The following is a 22,621-nucleotide window of genomic DNA, read 5'->3' as shown; positions in this document are numbered from 1 at the left end:
CATGTCTTTGCTACTTTTGTAGGATTTTGTAACTTTTATCCATTTGTTGCTCAGGAGCAAAAACTTGTGTGGGTGTGCTACTCTGTGCCAGGATGGCAAGACAACAGCAATGACCTCAGAGAAGGAAATGTTGGAGATCAGGTAAAGGTTACAGGTCCGTTTATTGCGACATATCTGTGCAAATACTCCTTTAAAACTGTCAAATAGCGCAGAGCTGCAGACAGTGATTGACAGCGCTTAGACCCGCCTCCTGGCTCTGACTGGTTGTTTCTAGATAGCACTGTGTAAAGGCAGTTTCATATGTATTTTTACTGGGAAAAGCTAAACTGCTGGAAGTGATTGCATGTGTTGACGTGTTCTGCCGAGGATTTAGAATTTAAAAAATGTTCACATTCAACCATAAGTAACATTTCACAAAGCAATGTTGTTCTTGTACATTTTGGACACCTTCCAAGTGATGCATCAAAATGTGCTCCATAAGTCACATGGGACAGAAATGCTAAGTTGCAATTGCAGCTTTTCTTTGTGCCTCTTCTCTAGAAAAGGAGCAATTTAGTTAGGACTCAAATTTGCAAGAAATAAGGTTAAATAGCAAAAAAAATAAAATAAAATAAAATTCTGCTTTCATATGAAAACTTTGTAAATAAAAGTTAAGGATAAATAAAACAGACAAAAAAAATATTTATCCTTAAATAAAAATGCTTGACGTCACAATTTAGGAAACTCTCATTTGGTCCCTGGCACACAAATAACTTTTCCAACACTATTTAAAAACCTTCAGGTGCAACGTTGTGTTTGACCATTATTATTTACTCTTCAAAAATAATAATAATAATAAAAAACATTTCTCTGGTATCAAGATTGACAGTCTAATAATAACTTTCAGTCAGACTGCATTCCCATAACCAGTCTGACTGGTGATCATAACACAAGACCAAGTGCAGAACAACAGCGAGTGGAGGGAGTGTGTGAACCCCGGTCAGCCTGATCCAATTTCAAAAAAGCTCTCGTTTGTTTATCTTTAACAACAAGCAGCATCATGTGGAAAGAAATCAACTACGTAGAAGGGAATGAATACTGATATTTGTTCAGTTTCGTGGCGCATTTTTAAAAGAGCGCAGAGAAATGAGCGCAGAGATCCTCAAACTGCGGCCTCGCCTCTCACTCTTTGGCATCGTGTGGGAAAGTGGGAAAAAACTCACACCGCCTCGCACCCCCCGAAAACGGCCTCTGTGTCAGCGTCCGGCCGCGGAAAGTCTCCGGTAAGAGTCACCCCGTAAGGAAATCACGGGAAGGACGTAAACCTACCTGCAGTTCAGTCAGAGTTTTGGTTTCTTCTGGGTCGTCTGTGTATCGACAGCCGCTCCTTTACGTGCAGTAGCTGGCTGACAGAGCAACCTCCTAGTGACGGGAGCGCGCCTGCATGCGCGGTCACGCATGGCAGCAAGTCATAGTTATGCAAATCGAGCTAGCTAGTTTCCTGCGTCCCATTAAAATTTAAATTAAATGCTTGGCTATAAAAGAAAATATTATTAGCCATAACAATGACCGCATCTTTCTTTATATAAAAACCCCGCAGAAAAGATAAAACCTAATATTACAAATTAATTGTAGTTAAAGCACTGGTCTTAACATAGGGGGTTTATGTCCCACTGTAGACTGTAAAACTCTGCATTTAGGGACTTAAGATGAGCACTAGGACCTAAATTATCTCATTAAATAACTCCAAACTGTATATGATGATTTATTTAAGTTTATGGCACCAATTCCAACAAACTATTGCAAATAGCTCAAAAAACAGAAATACTTGAGACCCTCTAAAATGTTTATAACTGGCCATTTTAATATTTCAGACACCAAATTTACCATAATATACAGTAATGCACACAGTTGAGACTTTATTTGCACTACACCAGAAGCTAACAACTTCCCAATCTCAGCTCGGGGTTACAGCCAATCAGCAACAAGGAAAATGAATGGTGCTCCAGGATTGGTTACTTTTCAAACACCTGCTTCTGTCAAGTAGCTTTGCCCTTTAGGTTTTTCAGCTTAACAAACTTTGTTTTCTCTTTAATATCTTAGACGTCCTCTACAAAAAAATAAATAAAAATAAATAGGTGAGTAAACTATTTTTTGTGGATAATTTGGACTCCAGTTCCTCTGAAAATAAAGGAATTTATGATTATCGGACTGTGAATATTTGAGGGTCCACTTTACGCTTACACAACACAATACAGTCAAACTCAGAGCCAGAATGGAGCAAGAAAGAGATGAGCACCTTAGATGCAACTGTTATCGCAGAAAAAGACAGCAGTCATAAATCAACAAAAGTAGCATTTTGGTTATTTAACTTTTCGGCTTTTCATTTTGTGACGTTGTAATCCTCTTATCAGAAATACTGTGTGCAATCAACCAAATACCATTGAGGATGAATGAGGGGTTCCTGCAAAGTTGCAATCTACATCCTTAAGCAGCCAAACTTTTAGACACCACAGCGATGTGATCAAATGACAATCATTTTTCTGTATTGTAATTAGGATGCGTGACTGGATTATATTCAAATCAATTGAATTAGAACGTTTTTTTTTTTTACATTTGCACAAAAGGAAAGCACAAATCAAACAAATGCTTGCGTCAAATAACGAAAGAAGTGAAGAGATGTTGGCGGACACCGATGGCTCATAAAACCAGCTGCCTGTTTGACGTTCGAAGACGACTGGGATCTAATCCCGATAAACAAATGCTGCAGAATTAGCATGTCTTATCAAACGTTTGCAGCCAGGCAGAGCTCGGTGTTCTCTGGTCAGAATGCTTTTGGTAAGTTTTCTGTCCAACATCAGCTGTATTAATACTCTGAATAATCAGATATTTGATGTGAGCTTTTTTTCCTTAATGTGTGAAACAGGTTATGGTGCAAATAAGCAGGGGATGCAGCAGAGGGCACTTTCTCTGATGGCACTGCAGTAATTCATCAGCTCATCAGCACACAGCTGGTCAGTCAGCTCTACTTGGTACAATACAGTTGCCCTCTACAGCCACATATCTGGTCAGCAGTTTAATCCTACCATGAATTACTGGTTTAAGCAGATAAACAGAAGTTATTAGTCTGATTATGATGACTGGACCTTTCTGGTAATCCATATGCAGTTTGGTTAGGAATTACAGGCCAGCTTAAAAATCTTTGCAGTCATAGCGTTCTACGGATTGGACGGTGCTTAAGAACATACAATTAAAATTGGGAACATCAAACTTTCAAGAAACATCCATTAAGATTTATTTTAAAAATATGAATATTTGACTTTAAATTAAATAAAAGAAGCACATGGTGTCTTATTATTTATTGTATAAAATGAAAAAAGCATTTTATATATATATATATATATATATATATATATAAAATAAACAGAGATAATTGTTACATAAAAAAATAATAGCAGCCAAATAAAACCCTGAAGAGAGAAAAAGTGGTTGTTATATTTCCTGTCTCTGATGGTCGTCGTCTATTTGCTCCGCTGTTCATCCAAATGATCTTGGTGATACCGTGGCAACCAGACAGATGTCACAAATCCGTGAGGCAGGCGCTGGTGGACGTCTCCACGTGGACGCAGCCTCTGGACCCTGAGCGCGACCGTCCACGTCGCAGGTCGATCACGAGGCTCCGGCTCCTTTCGGATTCTGTTGTCTGGAGTCGAGCCGTTCCGAGGAGGGAGTCCCACAGCGGGCCTGTGCTCCATAGCTGCACATACACAAGCATGCAAGCAGGTTATTACTGCGAAACTCAAACGTTTTCATATTAGATGCGAGTAAACTTTAACATGCTTTATTGGGGTTTCATATAATGAAACTCCTATGGGTGGTGTGCAAACTTTGGATCTAAATGACTGCGTGAATATCAAGAGTTGTTAACAGATTGCAGAGATAACTGAAAAATTCAAATCACACATATAAGACTTGGAGCACAATGAACACTTGTCCAACCAGATCAGAGCAAATTAGCTTATAAAAGTTACCAACTGAAGCTTTACTCCAAGAGTGACCAGAAGAAAACAGTTCTTTAAAGTGAGCCGCGGGATGTCACGTTTAAAGTTTGCCAAGACTCAACAAACACATTTGAGGAAGCTTCTCTGGTCAAACGTGATCAAAATGTGAAAGTGTAGGCGAAACTAGCAAAACTGTATGTGTGGCAGAAAACAATACACCATCTAAAGGAGGAATACGGTGGTGGTAGAATCATGCTGTGTGGATGTTTTTCTGCAGAAAATCGCTTAGAGTTGATGAGAAGAAGGATGGAGCAAATCGCAGTATAATCCTGGTGGAAAACTTATTAAAAGTTGCACAGGACTCATTTTCCTTCCCACTTCACATGATCAACTATTTAATGTTTGTCTGTCACATAAAATACAACAAGGTTTTTGAAGCATTTTTAAGACAAAATGTGAAAAGTCTGACGGGTTATGAAGGCTTCTGGGATGCACAATCGTCTGATTGGGTGTGAGACGGGGAAAAAAAAAAAAACAAGGGTGACGGTGTCAAACCTCGACAGAGATGTTGTCGTCGGGGTATCTTCTGTAGAAGATGGCTCGGAGATTGAATTCGGGGTTTCCGTCCTCCTTGAACACTCGCGTCCTGACGGCATCGCCCTCGCACCGCACCACGGCGTAAACATCTGGAGCTGTGGCCACGAGGCAGGAAACCCGGCGTGATGCAAAGGGACAAAAACAGAAGGAACTGAAAACAGAGCAAATGGAAGCAGTCGACGAGGACCGAATGTGGCCAAAAGAAATGTCGTTTTCTTCTTCTGCTGCTGCTGCTGCTGCTAAGCCAACCTGTTTGTTTGGGAGGTTTGAGTCCAGATGCCCTGCGCAGATGGATTGTGGTCACCACTGCTGGCTGAGGTAGAAAACACTGGAACAAAGACGGAGTTGGCAGTTCTTCCTTTAATTCCCTTCAAAGAGAAGAAGAAAAAAAACAACAACAAACAAACAGAACCGGGATCATGAGCTGAATGCTGCTACGTGGAAGAAAATCATTTGTCACAAATCGATTCCTGTTTGTAAGAGTAAAAACTGATTTTTTTTTTTTTAAACTGGAGATTAATTAATAGGTAGGACCAATCAACCAATCTGCCCTGATGAACAGACATAAACTAAAAATCGGAGTCAACTGAAGGGTATCTGGGAAACATTGCTGGTTTCAACCAAGTGGAGACTGGAAACGCTGCATCATCTGTTCGCTCATAAACATTTATGGTTCTGTTTTGTTCCCTTGATTTCGAGTTCTGTGTGTTCTGGGTTCGTTTTGCTTTTTTTCTTCTTTTAGTATATTTTAGTGTTTGCCTATGTTCTGTTGACTGCTTATTTTCTCTTCCTCCTATTTTATGTTGTTTTTCTAGTTTGGTCACAGTTGGTTCCCAGTCGTGGTGACGCGGTTTCTGAGTGACACGTTTCCTCATAACTTTAAGGCAGTTTTTGAACTGTGCAGTCTGTAACTTCCAAAGCTACCTCAGACCTGTGAGAAAAGTCAACCTTCCCTTGCAAAATTTACGCCTGACAGAGATGAGATAGGTTGATGCTTAAAGTTAAACATCTAATCGAATCGAATTTGGAAAAGCAAACGGGTTAATATCAACCTACGAGGTTTATGATGAATTTAGACATTAAAAGTCTATAGGATTGTCTCGCTAACACATTTTACTGGATGATAAACTGTCCCAGAAATCATTGTGATAAACAATATTATTGTTTTGAGATCATTTTTCAAGTAATATATTGATATAAAGAATACTGCACACTGCAACTGAATGATATCTTAACACCAAAAACATCCAAAAAGAGTAAATAAAATGCATAATAAATTCTCGTTAAACAAAATATCCCTTCAATAAAATGTTGATCATCTGAATGGAAATTATGGAGCTCATTTTAATTTATTATGCGATTAATTTATTAATTGATTAACTGCTTATTGTCTGACCCTCAATAATTTGTCTTAAATGTCTTTTGTGTGTGTCAGGTACTGTTTACTTCTTCTCTTTTGGTTAGGTTTAAGAATTACAAACTACTTGCTCTGAATTAGGATATGGTTTTATTACACCTCATCCGAATAACTAGTCCCGCCTCACCAAACATCAGATCAATCTGACTTTCTCTGAGTGCCAGGACGACTTCCTCTGACCTTTTTGCGCTGTGGCACACCTGAGTTGGACGCGAGAGTGCGAGAAGAGCCTCAGCAGGAAGTGCCCGGTGTCGCCCGGCAGGAAGGTGGTGGGCAGCACCACGTATCGACCCGAAGCCAAAGTCCCCCTCAGAGTCACGCTGCGGGAGTCCATGTAGATGGAGCTGGCCGCCTGCTCCACCACCAGCTGCACTCGGCTGCAGCGGTTCGCCTCCACCTCAACCGGACAAGATGGCGGGAGAAGGCAATGAAATTTCAAGGAGCGAGGAAGGTTCGTGTTTGGTTCGGAGTTTCTTGCCCACCTTCAGCACCTCGAAGCCTATTGGTAGGTTTTCCCCTCCTCCGTTTTTCTTCAAGACCCTCCTGTCCTCCTGCTGCAGGCAGATCAGCACCTCCTCCTCCTCGTTTTGCACCTCAAACATGAACTTAAAAAAACAACAACAAAAGAATGTAATGGGGTAAATTTCAGCATTTTGTGTGTGTATGTGTGTGTGTTTGTTTAGGTATGTTTTATGATGTCTGTACCTGTGGATTGTGCAGAAAGCTGTCCCTGTGGTTGATGCACCCCCCACAGCGACTCCTCCTGTCCATCTCCTCAGTGACGTCTCTCCTTTTCGTTCCTTCCTGACTGCTCTCCCTGATCTTCTTCCCTTCAGGTCGAATGTTGCTCAGGGCCTGAGCAGAGCCGCTGTACTTCCCTGCAGAAAGAGGGGCTGTGCCAGGGGCATCTGGAGATGGAGCCCACTCCCCGTAGCTCTGCGTCTCTCTCCAGTGTGAGCTCGGCCACAGCAGCGTCCTCTGCACCAGCCGGCACACCACCACGTCTGTGAAGTAGCAGCAGAAGTGCTGGAAGTCCATCCTGTTTGGAGGGGAGGAAAATTTTAAAATGTATGCATGAAATTGCTTGGAAGGTTGGAAAAATTATGTTTGTTAAGATATATTTTGAGATTTTGAATGAAAGACTGCGCACCAGAACTCTCCAACATCACGAACAACAATCCCCATCTTCTCCCGCTCTGCTCGGCTCAGCTGCTGCCACTGCTCTGACCTGCAGGGGGCGTGCAACAACAACGAAAGGTGAATTCATCGTATAATCACCTGCGTAATACACCACTTATTTATTCACATTTTGTCAAACGGACACCTTGAACTTCAATGTATTTTATCCTAGTGGGATTTTTGTGATAAACAAAAAAAAAATAAAAATAAAAATAAAAAAATAAACAGATTTTAAGGGATTGTCTAACTCTATAGGGTTGGATGGAAAAACTGCAGATTTTAAAATCATTTAATAGATTTAACTCAGTAACGCGCCAACTGGTTGAATTGCATCAGAGGCGTGAAATAAATAAGTGAAAACAATATGTGCAGTGGTTTTATAACTACAGCCAAGAGAGAAACAGCGGTCAAAACATCTTCACTGACTTCAGGGAGAGAAAATCTTCAGACTTTAAAAATATTTCTTCTTAAATCTTTCCAGAATGTGACTTTTAGAAAATCTTTACGTAAAATTTTATTGTGAATTTTCCTCCCATTTGTCTTTTAGTTATGCTCTGTTTTTAAAATCTATTTTAAGCATTTTGTTCAGTGTATTTGGTCGTTTCTTTTCTTTTGCACATTTTAAAGAAGCTTGTGGTACGTGTGGTTTTTCAATGATGAGACCGGTGGAGTTTATATTGAAGATGCCAGTCTCCAGATGTGTAAAACTGGTAGAGACACAAAGGATTTGCAGATGCAGTGGAAGGTGTTTCTAGAAAGTATTGCCACAGGTGGGGGGCGACCACAAATGCACGCCACACTTTTTAGATTTTTATTGGACACATGAAATGCTGCGTAATCATCTATCACATAAAATTCAGCTTAAATCGCCAAAGTACATTTGAGTATAGTGTGTAAAAAGTTCAAAAGGTGTGAACACTTCTGAGAGGTGCTGCAGATGAGCTCTACTGTGAAGCAGATGACAGAGTGCAAGAAATAAACAAGTAGTGTTTTAACTTCTGGAAAGCTTCATTGGTCCGTTGTGGCCATTTTTCCCAGTTTTCTCAGAGCTCCGTAATGTAAACAGCAGATGTTCCCCTGTAAAACATTTGCCTAACTGTTGTAAAATGCCTGAAATTGTCCAGAAAAGTTGCAGTGGCATTGTAAAACGTTGTAAACTACATCGTCAGCTGAGGCTTTATTCCTAGAGCGCCTACAAAACGCGCTCAGCGGTCAGAAGAAAAGGTTTCAAAGCGCCCCTCACCTCTGACTCCAGGCTCCTTTCCAGTCCGTGGTCCCCCACGGGTTCCTCATGCGCACCATAAAGAGTCGGGACGTCCCGCCTGTCCTCGGCGGGTTCTCCGCCAGCCTCACCTTCCTCACCGCTGTGATGCCATAGGCGTGTCCTCGGACGAGCCCGCAGTCCAACACCGACTCCACCGTCTCCCCCTCGGCTGGCTGAGAAAATGTGAAACGTTTAGTAATTTGCCAGCAACATCTGAAACGTCGAAGCCCCTCAGGGTCACAGAAAAAAAAACAAAGTCCTACCCGGATGGAGCACGTGATGAGGGATTTGTGCTCATGGACCTTAGCTAATGTCTGGAAGAGTGCCTTCCTCCGCTCGCTGCTCAGGCTGAGGGCCTCACAGTCCAGGCTGAGAGGCTCCGAAACCCCTCCAGTGAAGTCGATGAGGGCCTCCGCAGTGTTGCCTCCCTCTAAAGCCTCATAGCAGCCATTTAGTCTGAAACCGAAACGCAAACTGGTTCAGGGAGTCGTGTGTGACTCTCACTTCATCCCTTTCTAAGTGTCAGTCAGTTCATTTACAGGAGATTTGTGGCGTTGCCTCCGGGCTTCAGCGTTGCGGGGAGTTTTTCTGATCCACACAGGGTCGAAATTAGACATGAGTTTACACACATTCACATCAATTCTTAGAAGACATCTTGTTCCTCTTCACTGCAGAACAGCCTCCTGGCATGGATCTGACTTTTTACTTTGTCATATATATATAATTTTATTTTATATCAATAGATTGTTTTCTGTTTTTTATTTTTAATCTTTTTTTCTACTTATTTTATTTATTTTTTTAATATTATTTTTTAGCTTTTATCTTCCTAACTTTTCAATGAGCTTCAAGTATTTCAGATAATCATTCCAAAAGCTTGTTTGACCACTTTAAAACTTATATAAAAATCTAACTAAAATGAATTTCATAATATTCATTTTTATAAAAATGTATATGATTTTTACAAATTATGTAAAAATCTAACTAAAATGAATTTAATAATATCTAAACAATGTTAAGGCAGTTAAATAAAGGCTTAATTTTTTTTTTTTGGTTTTTGCATTATTCAGGCATATTTGGGTCCAACTCACCAGCAAGGCTGGAAACAAAAGAGCCCCGCAGCATGATTCTGCCACTGACGTGCTTGAAAACGGGGGCATTGTTGTCAAGCCTCACCTTGTCTTCTCTCTGCTTACTTCTTGTTATTGTGGCCGTATATTTTAAGTATCTTTCTCCAGTTATCATAAAGTTTACCTCCCATAGAAACAGGGCTGGTGCATGTGGTCCAATCCATTGATTCATGTTCACTGTTCACGTTATAACATGAACTTCTTCCAGTTTATTGATCATAATTTGGCATATTCAGCAAATGCTCATTTGCTAAAACAGTTGGTATAAATCACACATTTAAATGTTTTCATCAACAGTTTCAGGGAAGAAATCAAACGTTGACTGGAAAGCGTCCATTTTGCCTTTTTACCCTTTAATTATCATCAAGTCAGCAGTAACGGGATTTAGCAAAGGGGCTTTGTTCTCTCTGTGGGAAACTCTGGATCTCTGGAAATGGGTGTTTTGAACCTTTGCTGGAGTCCTTATATGATTGCCAAGGATATAGACAGGGTTATTTTGGAAAATATAAGTAGCTGCCAAGCTTTGAAAGAATATTAATGCTCCACTTGTCCATTGGACACAGTTTTCTGCTTCTCCTTACTTGGCGTAGGCCTTCTCCAGCAAGGCGCTCCAAAACTCTCTTGGCGTTGCCGAGCGGCAGAAGAGCAGGACTCCATCTTGACTGACCGGCAAACGGTCGTCCACCACGACGTCGACCCAATGTCCGAAGCGCCAGAACCTGAAGTGGAAGATCCCTGCGTACAAGTCTGAACGCTTTGGGTTCCACTCCTGATCCATGTGGTTGGGAATGACCTGGAGTGAGGAGAAGGGGTGAGTAAGATTAGGGGAAAGTGTAAAGGCAGGACACAGAGCTGATAGGACAACGAGTCTGGAGGGAGAACCTTCTTCCACAGTGAAGGCTCGGATGCCAGGCAGGAAATGGCTGCCACCATCCAGCAGTTACCCAGACTGCCTTGGTGCAAGTCGCGAGTGCTGATACCATCCACAAACAAACGAGGGTCTCTGCAAATTTGCTGGACAGATGAGAGACGTAGCAAAGACCAAATCAGGTTAAAAAGCAAATAAAATCACATCAGTCCACACTGATTAGCTTCCATTCATTCAAGGGGACAGAAAACGTGATGTTTTCTTTTTTTAAAGAACAAATCCTGATGTTTTCCAGACAAATGATGGATGTGGGGGAACTTCTCTATCCACATGTGGATGTATTTAATGGCAACACAGACCACCTCCATCTACTGCAGTGATTCTTCATGTCTTCCTCGGAGAACGTACATTATCATGATTTACTCCGCGCTTGCCATTAGCTGAAACTTTCTTTTGGATTCCAAACCGAGTCCGAACGTCCTTCTTGTTGACATAGTGTCTAATGGCCACGCTAACTTAATAAACGTCATAAAAGTATGAGGACAGTAATGCTTGATGACGTTGGAATTGGGTGGACCTCTTTACGTGCGCAAAGGGAGGATAAATTGGCCTCGAGGGCCCTGTTGGAGTGATTGTTTTATGACTACAACTTCGAAGTCCGAAGAACTGAAGGAGACTTTTGGTTGAGGAGTAAAACATCTTGAAGAAACAAGTTGCCTTCTTTAAGACCGTCACGTCCTGCAGGACAGAGAATCCTACAGGACATGGCGACCAGTTTGGACATGGTGGGGCGGAGAGAGGAGAGGTACACCCTGGATCGAGATACCCAGGACAAACAACCACAAGCACACACTCATATCCGAGTGAAATTTAGAGAAAGCAATTGACAAAACAGTCATGGTTTTGGACATATGCGTGGAGCAAGAATAAGTGGAGAGTACCTATGTGTCCGCAGGAAGAACATCCAAACTCAAGGTCAGGATTCAAGCTCCAACAACTGCTCCACCGCGCAGCCCGGCTCGCAAAACCATAAAGTACGATTCCAGACTTTTTCAAAACAGCATAACACAAACCAGAAAGGACCAGAAGGTAACATAACATTTACAGCACAAGCTACACCCCAACTACTGTAATAAAACATTCATTCCTCGCCATAAAAACATAACCGCTTCCCCAATAAACCTGCGAATTATAAAACCTCAAAGTTGGCTGTTTTTTTATTCACATCTACATGGTTGGTGTAGCTGCAGTTTTCAGCTGCAGTGGCTGAAAGCATCAGCCATCACAACACTGCTCTAGAAACAACCAAGCAGTCTATTTATGCACTGCTGCTTTTTTCTGAACTCAACTATTGACACCAACATGGCTGTCCATCTGCATCTCCTCCCCGTGGGGATAGAGTTCCACTGCCTGACAACCTCTCTAATTATAGAAAGCGCTTTAATTAATCCACTTGTTGAAATGCGGCACACTGAAGTTGCCTTCTCAATTTAGATCAGGGACCAGAGGTGATGGATTCATAAATTAGGCTTTCTAGGCATTTGCTAGGATTGTTTTCGGTTTTAGTACTCGGACACTTTTACTCCACAGCAAACTCACCCGCGGCCTCTTCCAGGTCAGTCCAGGTGGGGGCGCCCTCTTGTAGAAGAGGGATTGGTTTGTGGCAGGGAACAGAGGGTCTTTGAAGAGCGCCCCTCGACGCAGGCAGGAGCGCCTCAGCTTGTCGAAGCTCTGGCCCTTGAAGTCATTCACCGCTTCCAGCATTCTCACATCAAACGACTGAAACGAGGTGGAAGGACGATACTAAAAAGGACTCGGAGATTTAAAAAAAAAAAAAGTACTTGACGCATCACCTGTAATGATGTGAGATCTTAAAGACATTGTTAAAACGGATAATTATTTAGATCATAAGAGTTGGACTCATTTTCATTTTGGGCCATCTCAAAAATCTCAACGTTCTTAAAGGGCCGGTTGTGCCAGAATGTACTGATAAAACCAACTAAACTGTTAAAATATCAATAAAAATCTTTTTGAGCATTAAGTATGTGTTTCTTACAATTAAATGATATTGAACATTTTTTTCACACTGATCAGTCCATCCGGGATTTTTTAGATTTTTTTTTTTAGCAATCAAAATCACAGATTTGCTGATTTAGAAATATCTGTAAGGAATTTTTTATGACTTTTGTGCTAATGGATGATGTTAATCATTTTGGTAACACTTTATTTGAAGGGGGTGAATAAGACTGACATGACACTGTCATAAACACATGTCATGAACATCGATAAGTCTTCATGAATATTTATGACTATTGTCATAAAGCGTCATTCGGTAAATTGTGACACTTTTAATACAAAGTTGACATTATTGAAAATGTGTTCGTTATGACAACGTGACATTACCCAAGACAACGTCGTTGTCACGACAACGTGACATTAAGCAAAATATTATAAATTGTCATGAATGTCATAACAAGTGAATTTTAAAATGTTATCCTTATAAGACAATTATTTCTGTGTTTCCATTAAATAATGTCAAGTTGTCATAATGAAGACATTTTCATTAATGTCAACTTTGTATTAAAAGTGTCATGATCTATCGAATGACACTTTATGACAACAGCCATAAATATTCATGAAGGCTTATTCATGTTCATGACAGGAGTTTATGACAGTGTCATGTCAGTCTTATTCACACCCCTTCAAATAAAGTGATACCAACTTTTTATTAATCGCTGTATTGAGAAATCAGAAAAAAAAAATAGGAATCTGTAGATTTTGTGTGAAATTTGAGTGCATTTTGCAGATTTGTTGAAAAACTGGAGGGACTTATACATGTAATTTGGAGTGTGTAGGGCCACATATAAAGCTACGACGGGCCACATTTGGCCCATGGGCCTCGAGTTTGACACACGTGATTTTTAGATTGTAGTCTGCTCCCGTTTTCACAGCTTGGACACGCCTACGATATCACATGTGGTCTGTTAGAAATCATGAAAAGTAGCTTTATTTTAATCAACCTGATAAATGTTTTCCCATTTTGTCTGAAACTTAGAAGCTGTTCATCAAAAACTTTCACCCAACGCTGATCCATCAAAATACAAAACCTCATCGTTTTATGAGACGGTTCCACTCAGTGGTTCACCTTAGGAAACACCGACCCTCCGTCCGTCTTATTCTACCTGCTCTGTGTGATGAACCAACACCACCGGCAGATGTAACTGCCCCAAAGCACTAAAGCTGCCACCACCACCATGCTCGACAGTTACACAATGCAGAGTTCTTGGGTTTGAAAGTCTCAGCTTATTTCCACCAAAGGTTTCCTGAGAATTTTTGGTGGAAAACTTCCTCCTGCACCCAACAACATGAAGACTACCGAGTTTATTTCAGTGCAGACTGCTTTTATTTTAACTTGATGTCAGTATTGACCTTGTGGGCCAGCTGTTTTTGAATAATTAAGGGTTTTACCGCTGCATTTAGTTTTCCTAACACTTTCCACCGAGTTCTTAGGGAAGATAAACACTATGATAGAAATTTTAGGAAACAATGTTTTTCATTGCTTCCATCATGTTTTGTATTATAAGACAGGCAGAGAAGAGTAACATTGCTTTTTCCTTTCTTAAGTCTGTCCAGGATTTTTCACGCCTCAAGACAAGAAGTTAAATTATGGTCAATATAATAATAAAAAAAAGAAGAGCACAGTTTCACATCCTTAAAATGTGTCTGTGTTTACGTAACAGCTATAGGGCGATACTTGAGTGTTTGTGTTTCTGTGTAACTGTATCCCCCTCCACACAGACAATAGACAGATGGTCACCATGCAGGGTGACATAATACACAGTAACACCTGGGAATAACCTCACACCAGTAAAATATACTGGTAATGCAGTTTTTGACGCTTTATCCTCACACATCTGCATGTAAACTTCTATGCTCCGGCATGAACAAGGGTGTTTTCTAAGAGTTTGAGCGTCACTTACTGCTTCTTCCGGCGTGCCGTCAGGTGGTCGTTCCTACGCTTCCTTCTTGTCCTCGTTTGTGATGTCTCTCCCATTCAGTCCTCATCTCAACATGGTTTGTAACTCCAGGTCCCCTTGTGCCGTCAGGGTTTCCTGCCTCTTCCTCACTCACTCCTGGAGGATCGGTTGCTGTTGATTGTGCTGCGAATGTCACCTGAGAAACCAAGAGGCTGACACCTTCTCCTTTAACTGCTTCACTGCCAAATATCACATTGATTAGGCGCAACATTTACAATGTTGAAGCTGTGGACACCAAGCGGCTCTGAAGGAGCTAAACTAGGCCAGGGAGCTGGATCTAATTTTAGGCTGGGTGTATTTTGAGAAACACTTCAAGGGGAAAAATGGGAACGCGGACAGCTGCTTTAAAAATTGCAATAAATAGACATCAAACAGACATTTGAACACAAACAGATCCGATGGTATAAGGCAATTTTCCTACTTTAATCTGTTCTTACACTGATGTATTAATACAGGATGTGAAATAAGAACTGTGTTTTTCTAAGTTTAAACATTTCTAAAGAAGTGATTGACATTATATTTACATCCAAAGTAATGCACATATACAAAGGGAAATAAAATAAAATTTGTTCTGGGAAAGCCTTTTTGATAGTTAACTTCTCCTGTATTGAGAAACTAGTTATTAAATTTCTCAGGTGGGATTTTGACCCATTCTTCCACACAAATGAAACAATAAATCTAGAAGGTGCTGAGGGTTCTTTTTATGCATCCCGTTCTCCAAAGATGGTGCGTTCAATGTCCAAAGAGTTCGGGCTTGGGCTCATTTGACTAAAGCATATTCTCCCAGTATTTCACTGGATTGCCCAGAGCTTCTGCAGCAAATGTTAATCAAGTTTTAAGAGTCATCTTGCGCAGTGAGGGTGAACAGAAATAATTAAAAATGAGGTCTTTCGGTATGCATTTCATAAATAATAAAACCATCAAGATGCAAGTAAAAATATGTCATTTTACGTTTGCATTTTATTTAATTTTCTTATATCTCATTTTACTAGACCCATTTGTCCTCGATACGTAAATTTTTGCATTTTATTTGAACAAATCGGTGTTTCCGCTTTCCTTTTATTTTACCATCGAGCCACCAGCAATCGACTATGCGTGTCTGCTTTGATGCAGTGCGCATGCGCAGGGAGAAGGTAAACGATGCAGATGTGACTGAGGCGACGCTAAACTTGAATTCTCTCCATTTTAAGCACTTATTCAGAATGAAAGCGTTTATTCTGGCTGTCGTTTGTGTCTGCGGCTTTGCTGCTGGGAGTGAAGACGAGAGGCTGCCCAATAAATGCGAAGGTTTGACGACAAAAAGACTCTGGAGTCGTGTTTGTTGCAACTTTTCTGTTCTTTTCGCAAGTCAGTAATTAATATTGGGTTGTTTGTTCGTGCTAGTTTGTAAGTTTCTAACAATGGAGCTGGAGGAGGCTCTGGAGAAAACTGGTCGCTCTAAAGAGGTTCTGGAGGTTGGAGAGGTGCTGGACACAGGCAAGAGGAGGAGGAAGATTAAATACAACACCTCGTAAGCCATATTTTTCGTAACATCCTTATGTTTTAACTCAATGCCAGGATGGAAAGAGATCAGCAGTGACCTTAGACAAGCCGCCCATATATATTTTTCACTTGCCCTACTTTAACAATGATCCCTTTCTTCAAGTAATGTTTTTAAAGTTGTAGTAAGCTGATTATTACATTTGACATGGTTGTAAAAAAAAAAAAAATTCAGGTTCAAGTCCATGATGGCATCTTGGTTTTTTTTTTATTTGGCTTTGTTGCATCTTGTGTGTTTCCTGCTTGAGATTATACCAGTGTTTTCTTTGTAGAGAGTTTGTGTTTGAAGTTCTGCAAAGAGTTTTATGCCTGCGCTTGTTAGAAGTCAGTATTTAATCTTTCATGTTTTATTTTAGAGAAACCCGTCTGACCGAGGCCGTGGACAACATATGCGAGCGCATCCTGCAGTACAGCGTTCACGCCGAGAGGCCTGGCAGCCTCAGATACGCCAAGGTAGCGAAAGCCTCGGTGGACTGAATGCTTTTCTTCAAAGCTTCGTGAAAGCTGGGATTGCTTTCTACCTTTTCCAACACTAAACTGAGAAATGTGTGTTCGCTTTTAAGCATGTGGTTTATCGTCTTGTCTTTAACGTTGACTGCAGGGCTCCAGTCAGACCATGACGACGCTGAAGAATCTGGTCAACAAAGGAGTGAAAGTAGACCTGGGCATGCCATATGAGCTCTGGGACGAGCCGTCTGCGGAGGTGACAAATATGAAAAAACAGGTGAGGCGGAGAACACCCCCATTCCCGACTGCGGCTAAAGGTAAACGATTGTCAAAGCGATGTTTTCTTTTTAAACAAAGTGTGTTTTGTGCGATCAGTGCGAGACGATGCTGGAGCAGTACGAGGACGTGGTGGAGGATTGGTACTTCCACCATCAGGACCGGAGGCTGGAGAACTTCCTCTGTGAGAACCACGTCCTGAAGATGTCAGAGCGAGGTGGGACAGAAACGGAGAGACGCTTCAGGCCTGCTTGTTTAAAATTCTGATGCTCACACGGTGATAGGAAGCCATTAAGAAAGTGCTTTAAATAATACTTATCTGAATCAAAAGTCTAACTTATCTAAACCATGCATTTAAAATTTCACAGATTTTACCTCGACGCTCCTCCTAAATCGTGTGCTTTCCTTTGCTCAGAATGTCTTCAGGAGGTGTGGAAAGGCGACGTGGGTCTTAAAGGAGGAGCCGAGGAAGAAAAGAGAGCAGATAAAGAGGGAACGGCACACGATGCCGGAGAACTTTGAGGGGAAAACCTTTGGATGAAAGTGAACACTACACCTCGGCTGCATCTCAGAGGACGGAAGCAGAAATTATGCATAGAGGAAGTCTGTTATTCTGTTTGCAGATGGATAATCTGCATGTTGCAACGTGACACTTTATATATTATTTGCATCAGAACAGTATTTCTACTTCATATTGCCCCATGTACAGTTTTATACATTTGAAATAAACCTTTTTAACAACATAAACTGCTTATGCTGTTGTCTTTAAACTCATCATTGGAAGGTGGTGTCAGAGGTGCTGCTCCGGTAATCGCTTCTAATCAGATTCAGCTGTGTGGCTCCTGCAGACAGACGCCATCAGAGAGCCAGACAATGCCTCGTCTTGCTGCTTATTTCATCTTCTCTGTCTGTTTTCTGAGAGCTCGGAGCTACACGAATCAAACCGAACCGGTTTTTCTACCTCACATCTGACCCGGCTGCTTCGGAGGTCAGCTCTCAGGCTCTTGAGGTGAGCTGTCAGGAGGACAGCATGGAGATAGTGATGAGACCTCTCACCTGTTGGACCCCAACCACCCCGAGCAGCTTGTCGGACTGAGGCTCGGGCCATCTGGCTCTGGACGGGATCGCTGCGCCGCCAGCCGCTCCGCAGATGGAGAGTTCATCATCAGGGCTCCTCCGGCTGAGTGTGGGAGCAGAGCGACGGTCGGTGAGACTTTTCCACCCCCAGCTGCATCGGATCGGAGCTGCTCCCTGCTGCCCCCTGCTGGTTCTCGTCCTGGTACTGCTTCTCGGGTTTATTTTATTTATTTATTTTTTTTTTGCAGGTTACAGACGGCGCGGTGCTGAACAGCAACATGCTGCTGTTCTTCTTCTTCCCTGGATCTTCACCTGGTGAGACGTTCAAGACGGAGGGAGCTGCTGTTCCTGTGCTGTGTCGGTACAGAAGGTGAAACATTAAGGGACGTTTAATTTAGCCTCACTAAACATTTATTGATGTTGCAATGTTTTATTCGACCAGCTGCTTTTTTTTCTTCTTGCTACGCCACGGGGAATTTAGATGTCTCAAAAATACATTAAAGACTAATTATATACCTAGCTGCGCAACTCTGTAAAACATTCCGGAAGTACTACAAAATATCTCTTCCAGAACTGACCAAATTCTTTAATGAAAAATTCTGGTTGTTTTCCAGAAGGTTACAAGGTGCTGCACCCAAATACTTTACAGAACTTAACAGATGCTTTTGTGATGCATATTACTTTCTCCGAGCTTAGAAGTTGAACTTGGAGCTTACTTTCCCACGCATACCTGATTGGCCAGCGGGAGTACTGGGACATTTCCCGCTGGCCTGCTCAGCTCATCGATTGCAGAGGTTCTGGGACCAAAGATTTGATTCAGGTCGTACTAAATAAAATAATAATAATTTTGTGAGGACGTCTATCACAGGAGTGCAGAAAGACACCAGGTTGTGCACAGACAAAAAGCACGTGGATGCCAAAATTTTGATTTTTTTGCTAAAAAAAAAAAAGACAGATTTGACACATTTATCAGCTCAACATGTTTGAGACATTCGACTCAAACATGTTCAGATGAAGTTGGTGTCTGATTGAGTTCTCCCAACTTTTCCTAACAGCAACTCAAACACCCAAGTATTGTGTTAGTAAGGGTGCAGTCTCAGTGAGAATAGCATTTACAGCGGCCGTTGATGGTAAACTTCATTTAAAATTTAATTCAGTCCTGGTGACTTGCATTAATTCTACGGTGGCCGCCTGGGATGGTATCAAATTCCCGCCCTGGATTACTGTTACTGCTGCCTGCGTGTGTTGGCACCTGTTACTTTTCTGAACGTACGAGGTTGTTTCTGAAAACTTGCCAGGCACTTAGAAGTAATCTTCCAAACTTTGGCAGTAACAGTCCAGGAATTAACAGGTGCTTTTTTAGAACTTATGAAAGTTCTTAAAACAGATCTATTAAAGTTCCTGGAAAGACCCTGGAAGGTTCTGGAAAATATGCCGTGTTCCAAGAAAGTAACCTTGATGTTCCAGGAAAGCACAGGATGTGTTATTTAGTGCTTCTACCCAACCAAAAAAGTATCAATTCTGAATTTCTGTTATTTAAGCCAATCAAGAATTCTTTGTAACAATCAGTTTTTCGCATGCTACAAATGTACAAAGCTACTTTTTAAGGTAAAAAAAAAAATCACTAAGTACTTCTTTACAACAATGCTTCATTTGTGCATAACCCAAGTTTTACCCAGCTTCACCTGTCAGACGGACAGCTTCACATTCAAATCTAGAGGATTCTGCATACCGATGAGCAGATTCTTGACTCCGACTATGAGGCATTTAGGGCCACAGGCTGCAAAACTACAAATCATCAGCCGCCCACCACTTTGCTTCACAGATGGTATGTTTGTGCTGATATGCTCTGTTTGGATTACTGACATGAGTGAGTTACGACGGAACGTGTCTACTTTGGTCTCGGTTGTCCTAAATGACATTGTCCAGATGTAACCTGCAAGTGTTATTCTTTTTGCAGAGAACAGACTTTCTCAAGAGGAAACCCATCTGAACAACATAAACTAGTTCAGACTTTGTCTTATCATAACTTTTAATATTTAACACTGTAACTGACACCTGTTGAGTCTGAGAAGTTTTCTTTGTTTGTTTCTCTGAGATTTATGTGGTCTGATTTTTGGATTTTTGGAACTACAGGAGGTACGTGGTGAGCAGCGGAGCCCTGCTCACCGCGTTGCTGCTTATTATGAAAAGGTTGAGGACCACTGAGACTTTTCTCATCTCGACTGAACAAATGAATGATGAAGAAGCATCTCTCACCTCCCTGCGTTAGGTCTTCATCAGAGCTTCATATCCAGGCAATTATACACAGTGCTAGAAGTATCATGCTTCTCTCTTCTCTTTGGTTCTACAAAGCAGTGTGTCGGCGAGTTGAATGACACTTTTCAGATTTTTATTCAAAAATATATTTTTATTATTTTGTTTCTATCCCTTTTCACAACAGTGCACTACATTTTGTTGCTCTATCAAGTAAAATCCAAACAAATACACTGAAGATTGTTTTTGCAATGTTAAAAAAGTGCCTCAATTTAAATGGGTATATTGGTAGAGGTCCTTAGAAAACCTGGAGAAAATATTCTTAAAGATCGCCATCACATTCAAAAGATATGAAAGTAAAATATGAATCAATCGGAGCTTTCCCAACAGTATAAATTAAGGAGACCTAATCTGATAGGACAACTGAGTCATGTTTAATCTGGACTGCAAATATCAGTTGAAGCTAAAATAATTAGATTTTTTTTTTCCCACTGTCAGATGACTGGAGCAGAGAGAGAAACTCACCTCTTTACTTCATGAGTGAGATGGTGGACATCCTGGCCTCGATAGACCACCATCATCATCATCATCACCCTCCTCCCTCCGCCTGCATGCAGGCAGCTGCGTGGCCACCCTGACTCCTGATGTGGACTCTCGGCCCAGATACCCCTTCATAGACCACCAGGGGCGAGCGCTGCGATCTTTAACGTCTGCTGCGGTTCCTCCACGGCCGATCCATCCACTTCCTGCTTCGCATTATGTCCGGGCTGCAGGGGTTAAATCTGATAAGGACATGCCTGTTGTTTGCAGATGTTTCACAGACTCCCAGCTGAGCGGCTCCGGCTCTCGCTTCCTGCCCCGGGTCCGGGACGACCTCCTTCACATTCAGCTGGAGCCTTTCCTCTTCCATCAGGACCGGACACGCTCTGTCAGTGCCAAATTTCAATGCTTTATCATTTCAGTTCCTGCACAGATAAAAAAAAGAAAAAGAAATGTACATTCTACTATCCTCCCTGCAGATTTACATCACTTGCTACCTGGAAGCTGTTTCCCTCTCTTAGAAGGACCCAGAGAAAAAAGCCTGCGCTTTTACAACCGGGAGGTCAGTCAGTGTTTGGGAAGACGGTCATCCTTAAAAAAATCCATGCGATGCAAAACACATTTGGTTTTGCTTTCAGGTGGAGGTCAGCAGATGGGGACGATCATGCGTGCGAGAGCTGTGACAGACCCGGAGAGGCGGCCGAAGGCAGCAGTGCTTATCTCATCCACGAGAGGGCGCAGAGGAGCAACAGAGAGGGCAGACTAAATGGTCTAAGTGTCCTGGGTTTCCTCCTGGGTCGCAGTGTGCAGGTCATGTGAACAGCAGACGATGACCGAGATGTCGTTTTATTGCAGAGCTGCTCAGAGAAGCAACTATGGGTCCAATCACGTTTGTTCCAGAGCGAGATGACGAGACGGCAGGACTAGATTCCGCAAAGAACAATAATTGAATCATGAAATAATCCTGCCATCTGGAAGATGTCTGTCTGGCAATTCTGCTACAATTTAATAAAAGCAAAAGATGTCGGTGTGTGGAGCAGGATTTATGACCGCTCTAGGATTATTTGCATGCATCTGAGCTGTGCAGCTGTGTAATTCACCTTGTTTAGATAATTGTTCGCTCGAATATTTCTGAGTGAAAGGAAGCATAAAGCATTTGGAGATAAAGAAAACAGATAAGCCCCGTTTGCAAAATGAGACGTAGACGCAGAAACTCATGCATTATGAAAATATATTACAGGCTTTTGCAGCTGCTTTGTATTGAACTGGGTCCAATCTGATCACGATCTTTAAAATGTCTGCGAGGTTACTGATGTGCTGATCTCTCATTGTGTGAGTGTGTGTGTGCGTGCCACAGAATAATAGTTCATTATGACAACTATGAGAGCGTGAGAACAAAAAAGTCACTACTTTAAAGATGCATAAGCTCACATTTTAATGCACAACTAAAATTATGATTCAGTTTCCATGAGTTTAAGCATCTCGGCTACTCAAGATGTGCATCTGGTGTGGGCATTAGAGGTACTTAGTCCTTCCGACTAGCCTAATATGTAATCAATATGCAGAGAGCGAAGGCCTGACACTTGAAATGTAATGTGCTACCAAAAATTGCATCTAGGCAATCATTTGGGATTGCGATTTTGCAAACACTCGTGGTGATTACCATATGTTCAGCTCTAGCAGAGACCGATGGGAAGATGGATGGAAATGAGAACAAGGGAAGAGTGGAAGAAAAGATGTTGGCTGCAAAAGATTTGAGTAAGAGGTTCCCATTCCAGTAGGATAACAGCTCTGAACAAACAGGTAGAGACGCAGCAGAATTATTCAGATCAATATATGTAGGAATAGTCCAGTCAAAGTTTAAACTTAAATCTTATTCAGAATGTGTGACAAGAGTTTAAAAGTGGTGTTTTTGTTTGTGTTGATAAGAAGAGCATGGAAGCTACCAGCAGGTCCTCCAACACCGTTGCCGTGGATACGCTAGGAACAAAGTTCTGCTCCATAAGTCCTGACAAGC

General features: G+C 41.7%; 2 protein-coding genes across 4 annotated transcripts; one reads left to right on the top strand and one right to left on the bottom strand.

The window, feature by feature from the left end:
* Positions 1 to 3,474: 3,474 nt before the first annotated feature.
* LOC106945541 (calpain-5) lies at positions 3,475 to 14,973 on the bottom strand. The gene is given in 13 exon segments (XM_074527695.1): positions 3,475 to 3,736; positions 4,536 to 4,817; positions 4,819 to 4,945; positions 6,195 to 6,391; positions 6,477 to 6,599; positions 6,700 to 7,033; positions 7,145 to 7,222; positions 8,417 to 8,610; positions 8,701 to 8,893; positions 10,146 to 10,357; positions 10,447 to 10,578; positions 12,032 to 12,211; positions 14,413 to 14,973. Coding segments are annotated over 12 exon segments (2,214 nt in total). The 5' UTR covers positions 12,197 to 12,211; positions 14,413 to 14,973; the 3' UTR covers positions 3,475 to 3,559.
* Positions 14,974 to 15,435: 462 nt separating this feature from the next.
* On the top strand, positions 15,436 to 21,137 carry cnpy4 (canopy FGF signaling regulator 4). Of its 3 annotated transcripts, none has more exons than XM_015029285.1 (9): positions 15,436 to 15,756; positions 15,853 to 15,979; positions 16,365 to 16,461; positions 16,610 to 16,732; positions 16,831 to 16,948; positions 17,147 to 17,934; positions 18,057 to 18,178; positions 20,563 to 20,992; positions 21,084 to 21,137. In XM_015029285.1, the coding sequence occupies exons 1-6, from the start codon at positions 15,561 to 15,563 to the stop codon at positions 17,251 to 17,253; spliced, it is 768 nt and encodes a 255-aa protein (XP_014884771.1). In that variant the 5' UTR covers positions 15,436 to 15,560; the 3' UTR covers positions 17,254 to 17,934; positions 18,057 to 18,178; positions 20,563 to 20,992; positions 21,084 to 21,137. The 3 variants fall into 3 exon arrangements, with proteins under 3 accessions (XP_014884771.1, XP_014884770.1, XP_014884769.1); XM_015029284.1 differs by having other exon boundaries at positions 17,147 to 17,938; positions 20,875 to 20,992; XM_015029283.1 differs by having other exon boundaries at positions 17,147 to 17,938.
* Positions 21,138 to 22,621: the final 1,484 nt, after the last annotated feature.

This window comes from Poecilia latipinna, unplaced genomic scaffold (genome assembly GCF_001443285.1).
Source record: "Poecilia latipinna isolate Pla-1442-1.1 unplaced genomic scaffold, P_latipinna-1.0 Scaffold149, whole genome shotgun sequence".
NCBI lineage: Eukaryota > Metazoa > Chordata > Actinopteri > Cyprinodontiformes > Poeciliidae > Poecilia > Poecilia latipinna.
The sequence above is the reverse complement of the archived record's forward strand: the minus strand, read 5'-3'. Positions and strand labels throughout refer to the sequence as shown.

Bases quoted from the DNA above. Each gene is read 5' to 3' on its own strand.
- cnpy4 (XM_015029285.1), top strand. From the start codon at position 15,561: ATGCGTGTCTGCTTTGATGCAGTGCGCATGCGCAGGGAGAAGGTAAAC. The intron at 15,757-15,852 runs GTTTGACGACAA...TGTTCGTGCTAG, and splicing joins GCTGCCCAATAAATGCGAAG to TTTGTAAGTTTCTAACAATG. The intron at 16,733-16,830 runs GTGAGGCGGAGA...TTGTGCGATCAG, and splicing joins TGACAAATATGAAAAAACAG to TGCGAGACGATGCTGGAGCA.